This window comes from Thunnus albacares, chromosome 7 (genome assembly GCF_914725855.1).
Source record: "Thunnus albacares chromosome 7, fThuAlb1.1, whole genome shotgun sequence".
NCBI lineage: Eukaryota > Metazoa > Chordata > Actinopteri > Scombriformes > Scombridae > Thunnus > Thunnus albacares.
Genome location: NC_058112.1, coordinates 34,166,651 through 34,175,205, shown reverse-complemented (window position 1 = coordinate 34,175,205; position 8,555 = coordinate 34,166,651). Strand labels below are relative to the sequence as shown.

The 8,555-nt window shown below is 40.4% G+C and overlaps 1 protein-coding gene across 1 annotated transcript; it reads left to right on the top strand.

Annotated features, from left to right (window-relative positions):
• The first annotated feature begins 2,522 nt into the window (after positions 1–2,522).
• On the top strand, positions 2,523–8,549 carry LOC122985186 (zona pellucida sperm-binding protein 3-like). Its single transcript, XM_044355660.1, has 9 exons — positions 2,523–2,705; positions 4,058–4,365; positions 5,242–5,360; positions 6,108–6,211; positions 6,415–6,592; positions 6,678–6,795; positions 6,899–6,981; positions 7,397–7,473; positions 8,454–8,549. The coding sequence occupies exons 1-9, from the start codon at positions 2,579–2,581 to the stop codon at positions 8,516–8,518; spliced, it is 1,179 nt and encodes a 392-aa protein (XP_044211595.1). The 5' UTR covers positions 2,523–2,578; the 3' UTR covers positions 8,519–8,549.
• Positions 8,550–8,555: the final 6 nt, after the last annotated feature.

Below are 8,555 nucleotides of genomic sequence, written 5' to 3'. Positions count from 1 at the left end.
TTATGAAATCCACAGTAAAGTTGTCAGACTGTTATTGTCTTTAAATGTGAGGCAGGTGTTCACTGATGTTTAGGTGACAGTCCCATACTGAGCTTTACATAAAGCCACCGGCAGTTATTTAGACTGAAAACACATTTTTACTTCAAAGCCTCACCGCTCTGTTTCTGTATCACCTCGAGTGTTTCTGACACTTTCACAGTAACTTTTTTGAAGGATTCCCTCCTGGAACGACCTTATTAATCACTGCGGTTCAGGAGCTGCAGACGTTTCATTTTGGTTGTGTCGCTTTAGTTTTTGGAGTTGAAGTGCAGGAGGTTAAAACAGCAGCAGCAGTTCTCCTCAGTGTTTCAGCTGCTCGGCAGGTCGGTTGTTCCTGCGTCTTGGAGAAGTTGCCGCAGTTCTTCTTCTGCTGCTTCTGCTGCTTCATGTTAATCCCAGACTGACTCCGTGATGTTGAGATCAGGAACTGAAGATGCTTCTTTATGACTCTGGCTGCAGATGATCAGACGCCTCCTGATGCTGCTGCATTATGGAGAAGAATCTAAATATCTACAGTATCTAAAGGTTTCCCACAGTACTGAATATATCATATGTTTTAGACTTTTATCATCTTCTTCTGCAGAGTTTAGACCATTGATTGTTGATCTGTTAATGTTTGATCATTTTGTCTTTAAACACACAGTAAATTAAACAACTGGCTATATATGTTTACATGTATGGAAACATCTCTATACATGACCTATAAGTATGTAGAATATGAATTACATCAACGTGTCTTTTGTTGTTCAAAGTGTTAAATATATGTAATAAATATATGTAATATATTTACATATGAAGCCTATATTTTATAATGTAATAAGCAATATATTCATTCTTCATATATGAGAGATTATTTAATAAAATGACATATGTGTAATTGTAAAACATATATTGGGACATATTATTTGCTGTGCTTTGAAATATATGTTAATATACTGAATGTGACTCTGTGAAATACAAACACTGAACTACGCTGGGCTTTATTATTATATATCTGAGTTTTGTATGTATGTACCTGGAAACCAGTGTGTGTGTGTGTGTGTGTGTGTGTGTGTGTGTGTGTGTGTGTGTGTGTGTGTTTGCATTAGTGTTAGTGTGACCTTGGCTGGACTAATTGTTTATATGGAGGACACAGAGGGAGAGCACGTTTCTCTGCCTCTAATGATTCATAAACAATTTTAACAGGATGAACTCCATCAGGACCTTAATTAGTCACACACACACACACACACACACACACACACACACACACACACACTTCCTGCTGGTTGTGAAGCTGCTGAGCTGTTTCTCTCTCTGGGTTTAACCTCTGATGAGCAGCTTCAGTCTGCTGAGATGCGTTCACATGGACGTTTTATATACATTTCAGAACCTTCAGAACGAGTCAGCCTGTTTATTTAAAGGGTTCATGTTCTGCTTTTGTTTTATTTATATCCTGTTCTGATGTCGGATATTAAAGATCCCCTCCAGTCATGTTTAAGACTGCCGTCTGCTTAGAATAATAAATTATATCTGACGAATTTTCTTTCCCACAAAAGATGTTCAGTTAACTTGTTAACATTTCTTAAAATTACATCGCCTCTTTCTCTCTCATTTAAATTTTACAGAATCTATGAATCTGTAAATATATTTAATTTCTACAGTTTTCCAGCTGGACACCAGATGTCTCCTCCTTCACTGTAAACTTCATCCTCAGTGTTTGTGCTCTGGAGGCTCCAAGTTTACACATCACATTGTGTCAGTTGAATACTGGACCACTCTCAACCTGCTCTGAGTTTGCTAAGTTACTTCCACTTCCTCCTCATGATGACATCAGATATCTCACACATGGCCGACAACAGCCGTCTGCTCCATAGCCTTGGTTGCTAAGGTGGTTGCTAAGGTGTTTCCATGTGTTGTCCACTCTCATATTTCAGATTTGATTCAGCTCCAACATGTATGCATGGATTTGAGAAGTTGACATTAGGAGTAAAGAAGGAGAAGAAGAAGTGAAATCCTGCTACTATAGTTTGTTTACGTAGCCGGAGGAAGCTTCCTGAAGCTGACCAATCAGAACAGAGTGGGCTCATCAGGAGGCGGGGCCTTAAAGAGACAGGAATAAAAAATACATTTTCCCAGTCCTGATCCTGTTTCGCAGCGTAAATGGTTCAGTTATCTCTTGTTATATGTGTAATATATGTCCATTTTCTTTTTTTTTTGTTCAAAACAATTAACATATAAAAACTATTCTTCTACTTCAAAATTATTATATACAAAACATTCATCTTATTGTTTGCAGAAGAAAAGAAAAGATTTCAAACAAAAAACAGGTATTAATAGTTTTTACAGCCTTTGACTGATGATTAAATGTGACTCCAGTTAAAATAAAGTTGTGTGTGTTTGAATGAAGCTCAGGTGAATCTCAGCAGGTTGCAGCAGGTGAACGAGGCGCACCTGGAGAGCCATAAGGTCAATCAGACAGTGGGCGGAGCCAAACTTCAACTCTACAAAACCACCTGCTGCACAGGTGAGTCTGTTTCAAACAGTGTAAACAGTCAACATGACGCCGGCCGTCAGAATCGTCTTCTGTCTGTTCTGCGCAGCGTTCGCAGCAGCAGCTCAGGAGTTTAACTGGAACGTGTTTGGAGACCAGAAACCAGACCGGCCTGCAGTCCAGGAACCAGCAGGTAGACATGATCCGCATCCACAGGAACAAACACAACACTGGCCTTCTTCACATCAAATGAAAACTGCAGACAAGTCTTTAATGTGACTTATTTTAAACTTAAATATGATAAAAAATGTTTTGGTTCAATAGACATCGACACTGATTCAGTGATAAATGCTGTGTGATGTTAATCAGCTTCAGTATTTGAGCATTAGATGAAACGAATGTTTCAGCATCAAACATTAAAAAGCAGATCAGTGCTGCAGGCCCGCCGTGTGTCTCGCTGTGCCCCCCCCCGCCACGGTCTCATCTGCAGACTCAACCGTTTCTGTCAGAGGAGGCTTTAATACAAGATAATAACTGGATGTTACAGTTAAAGCTAGGTGGAAGCTATTAGTTTGCCAGAGGTTTAAGCTAGCTAAACGGGTGTCTCACCTTGCTCTCCGTTAATACCCTCCACCCCCATTGAAGGTGGGGCTGTACTTGTTGCAGCTGCATAAAGTCCGTTGCACCTCTGCTATCATTTTCTCTTTTATGTTTCTTCTTTTCTTCGGGGGGGGGGGGGCAGCTAGATGTTAAACTTTTGACATTAGTGTGACAGACCAAACATTTTTTTTTTTGTTTGTTTTTTTCATTATAGGGAGGGAAAGTCATGTTTTCAACCACTATGTGACTCTCAAATACCATCACTATTCATACAATAAAATGTAACACAAAGTGCTTAACACAATAAAAACAATACAGTCCCCCAATCCATGCACAAACAATAAATGACTTTGTTGTAAATAAAGAATTCAATAAAAAAAACAGGAACTGAGGAAAGGTTAAAGGTCAGTCCCTTGACCCAGGGCCCGGGACAGGTGTCCCGGTGTCAGCGGCCCTCAGTGATGATTCAACAGTGGGGACATGCAGGTGTAGAGAGAAGTTACTCTGTAAAGTTACTCTTCTAGCTTTCTGTCCTTTTTTGATCATCGTTCATAGAAAAGAAATACTAAAAGGCAAAAGAACTTAATACTGAACAAGTATAATAAATACAAAACTGTACAGTAACACAAAATAATAAAGTGTGGATTTTGGCCTCCATCACTTACATTGAAAGCACATTTGAAGGATCTTTTAATATCCAGCATGAACAGGAGGAATGATTACATTACTGTTACCATGGACACCTGACTGCTGGTTTAACACACTGGGAACACTGGGAACCATCCTTTTAATCTTTGGGAAGCGTAGAGTCCTGAACAGAGCTAATGTTGGTAATGATTCAATCAGCAGTCACTATTTCCAAGGTGAATCAACCTTCAAGCTTCACATATAACTGATGCTGAAGAACAGATGGTACTGATGGATGCTATCGCCTCTCTGTCCCAGCTGTTCTCCAGGAGAAGCAGTCTCTCCATGAACCGTTGTCTTGGAGGTATCCGGACCCACCGGCCGAGGAGGAGCCTCAGTTCCCTCCGGACTTTGAGCTGAAGGCTCCGACAGCAGCCGACAGCGTGAGCGCCGTCTGCGGGGAAAACTCGGTCAGGGTGGAGGCCAAGAAAGACCTGCTGGGGATCGGCAAACCCGTCCGGGCTGAGGACATCACGCTGGGAGGATGTCCTGCCTCAGGGGAAGATCAGGAGGCTCAGGTCCTGGTGTTTGAGTCGGAGCTGCACGGATGTGGCAGCGAGCTGCTGGTGAGTTAAATATGACGGGAACAGCTCGGTGACTCCAGAAGGTCTGTCATGTTTTGTACATCAGATGAAAATAAGACATTAAGTATAAATGAGCATTTCCAGTAAGATCTGGGTTATTTGAGAATTGAATTGAGGTTTCATATCAAGGTGTCCAAAGCTTTAGATGACTGCTGTTGATGTCCAGCTGACTTCACTATGTCCCATCCTTTATTTTACTTTAAAATGGAACAAATGCAGGTTACACAAGTTGCAGCAAACCATCATACTCATATTCATGAAATGATGGGTTTCGTATTTCAGGCAGAAATGGACAAACAGCATCTCATCTCCAGCATCAGTTTCAATGAAATCACAACTGTCTTAAGACTCTGTCTGCTTCAACATGTGGAGACGTTCTTCCATCTTACTAATGGTTGTTAAGCTGTGATTGGACAGCTGCTGTTCGTGGGAGGGGTTTATTGATTGGTCAATAAAGTGAGTGTTTTGTTTTTTGTTTTTTTTTTCTTTAAATCAATAGGTGCAAAAAAACATTGACATATTATGTGCATGGCTGTATTAAGAGATCTGCTCAGCCTTGCTGCCAGTTTTTCTTAGTGTTCACTTGCTGTATTTCAACAAAAAATCTGCACAGAAGGAGGACTGTGGATTTTGTCCCCCATCACTTCCATTGTAAGGTCATTATGAAGGGATCTTCTAATGGTCAGTATGAACAGGAGGAATGATTACAGCAAGAAAAACAGCTTTAATGTTCATTTGGGCTCCTGACTGTTGGTTTAAGACACATTTTGAAAAATTATGAACCCGTCCTGTAAAACAAATCAGATAGTGGGAATGTCTTCCAGCTTGACATTTAAGGTGTCCAGTAAACTGTTTCAGATGTCTGAGGACTCGTTTGTCTACGTCTTCACGCTGCTCTACACGCCCAGTCCTCTAGGAGACAGTCCCATCGTCCGAACCAGAGACGTCACCGTCAACATCCAATGTCACTACCAGAGGTCAGATAACTGAGCTCAACCAGAAAAAAACTTGTCTCTTTAAGTTTCAGTCATCTCAGTGTTTTTGTTTTATTTATTTATAAAAAACGAAAGCCAAATGTTAGTGGGACGTGTTTTTAGGTTTTTGCTCTTAAAGGATCAGTCTGGAAACCAAAACCTAATAACAGTAATCACGTTTTCAATCTCTGGAGAGTAGATCTGTAGTTCTAAGGAAGAGACCACTGTGCATGTGTGAAAACATGTTTCTGTTTACAGCTTCACTAACTTGTACTTCAGATATTTTACAGTAAACAATCTGTTTTTTTCCCCATACATTGTACAATTCTCAAAGAAATTTAGTACAGAGTCAAGACTTTGTGATACGTAGCACAGAACTACTCTCCAGAGACTGAAAACATGATGCTGTTATTAGTCTTTCTGAACAAACTAACGTGACCAAAACTCTTAATGATGAAGGAACATGTCACCCAGTGCAGCGATGTGACTCACTGACGTGTTTTTAATAGTTTCTGGACAACAACGGAGGAATAAGATATATCAGGCTTTGATAAACACACAATACTAGTTAGTAGATCAGTTCATTGTTGGTTTGGATCCAAACAGATTTAATCACAAGAAGAAAATATAGAAAAGCACCAGAATGATCCTTTAAGTTTCCGTCATTTCAGTGTTTGTTTTCTAAAAGTCAAATATCAGGAGGCCTTTGAGTGGAGCATGTTTTCAGATTTTTGCTGTTGTGTTTTTTAGGAAGCATGACGTGAGCTCCGGGCTGCTGAAGCCGACCTGGACTCCGTTCAGTGACGTCAAAGCTACAGAGGAAAATCTCTACTTCTCCCTCAGACTCATGACTGGTAGGTGAGATAAATTTAGTTTTTAGAACAAGACTCTTGTGGATCTTGTAATGTTTGATCAAATCACTTTTGTCTCTTCATTTGGCAGCAGAATAATGGGAGAAATCCTGTTGATTACCTTTTTTGTTTAATTAAATAAAAGTGTATTCTTGTCCTGAGACATCCCAAACAGTCCTTGTCTTTTTGTCCTGCCTCTCTCTCAGATGATTGGCAGTTCCCTCGTCCATCCACTCAGTTCCTGCTGGGAGACATGATGAAGTTTGAAGTGTCGGTCAAACAGTTTCACCACACTCCTCTCAGAGTGACGGTGGACAGCTGCGTGGCCACCATAGTCCCAAACATTGACACAGTCCCACGATACTCCTTCCTGGGCAACAATGGGTCAGTTTACTTCATTTTTTTTGTTTTTGTTTGTTGTTTTTGTAATTTTATCTTGAACCCTCTGACAGTCCTGTGTTGTGTTCAGGTGTCTGTTTGACAGCCAGCTGACAGGCTCCAGCTCTAAGTTCCTGTCTCGGTCTCAGGACGACAGACTGCAGTTTGAGTTGGAGGCGTTCAGGTTCCAGCAAGATGACAGCGGCTTGGTGAGACTCAAACATGTTACTGTTTTACCGTTCCCTTCCTTTAAAGACAGCTGCTGGTTTCTATACAGATCAAACTCTGAAAACCCTCCGTGTGTCTGTTCAGATCTACATCACCTGCAGTCTGAGAGCGACTGCAGCTACTGCAGCTGTCGATTCCGCCAACAAAGCCTGCTCCTTCTCTAACGGGTGAGATGCCACCAACACTACAACTCCCATCATCCTCTCTGCTACAAGCACTACTACATTATACATTTCTCAAAGGACTTGAGTAGAAGGTTCAGAGGTTGTGATATGAAGCACAACAAGCTGGTGAAGCTTTAAACAGAAGCGTGTTTCCTGCACATGCTCAGTAGCGTCTGCATTACACAGAACTGCTCTCCAGAGACTGAAAACATGATGCTGTTATTAGTCTTTGGATCCATTTCTAAACAAACTAACATGACCAAACTCTTCATGATGAAGGAACATGTCACCCAGTGCAGCAGTGTGACTGACTGACATGTTTTTTAGTAGTTTCCAGACAACAACGGAGGAATAAGATATATCAGGCTTTGATACACATAATACATGTTTGTAGATTATGGAACTTTTTCCCTGACAGGTGGAGCGAGGCCAGTGGCAGCCATCACGCCTGTTCCTGCTGCGATACAGACTGTGGGACAGGAAGTCAGCTGACAGGTATGCATCAGAAAGAGCTGAGTCACAGCATTTATACACCATGAAACTGAATCCCTATTTTTAAAGGGATTTTGAGTGGATATTATATTACTGTCCACTAATTTACCCCATCACACATTATTTTAAGGTTTTTTTTAGAAGGTAAAACTCGTCTTAAACTTGACCACATAACATGACACCTGTCCCTAAGTGTATACTTATTTTTTTTAAGGCCTTAGTTTTTCAATAGAAGTGAAATTTAGGGGATGGTTATTTTTGATCAAATTTAAGGGTTTTCATCCCCCTGAAAATAAAAACCTCAAACTGTGTAGATAATACATTTAAAATATGTAACCTATTCAAATCCATTGCTGCTAATTAACCCAGTGAGTCCTTTTAGGGTGTAAACATGATTGACTTGATTACAGAGTAGGAGGTATGAACGCATGCCAACCATCTTCAATGTAGACATTATGAAGGTCTCATCTCTTATGTCTTTCAACAGTAGACCTTTACAGCTGTGCAAGCTATTATAAAATATATTATGAAAAGAAAACCTTTTATTTAATGTGAAATTAATTATAAACTTCTCAGGAAAAGGTATTTTTGTGAGAGTCTAAAAGTATTTGAACTTGTGTAAAGGACATGAGGATATTATCATCAAACAAGCCTCTCATCACTTTAACTCCTTCATACTAAGAACAAAATACAGCAATTTAACACGAGGAGGGAAGCTGCTGTTGTTCATGAGTGGTGCTGAAGGTTTAAAAGCACGCTCTCTGCCTGTGACGTCAGTCCTGTCTGACCATATAGTTTAGTTTTGGATTGTTTGCTGATTTGAGATGGGATTTTTTGCTAGTGATCTCCTCCAGTAATCTAAAGACTCAAGTGGAACCCAGTCTGGGATGAGTCTACTGTGACAGGCCCAGTTATAACATAATGTATTATTAGGAAATGCTGTAAGGTTTTCATACTTAATCTGGATCTTGTTTGTGTTGCAGGTTCTCAGTGGGAACAAGAAACAGCAGTTGGACCAATCATAGTGAAGGAGAGACCTTTACGCTGAAGAAAGACCAAATAAAAAGAAATGAACTGAACATGAT

Excerpts from the sequence above, each read along its gene's own strand:
- LOC122985186 (XM_044355660.1), top strand. The coding sequence starts at position 2,579 with ATGACGCCGGCCGTCAGAATCGTCTTCTGTCTGTTCTGCGCAGCGTTC. Across the intron at positions 6,593-6,677 it reads TCCTTCCTGGGCAACAATGG|GTGTCTGTTTGACAGCCAGC; the intron begins GTCAGTTTACTT and ends TGTTGTGTTCAG. Across the intron at positions 6,796-6,898 it reads AGCAAGATGACAGCGGCTTG|ATCTACATCACCTGCAGTCT; the intron begins GTGAGACTCAAA and ends GTGTCTGTTCAG.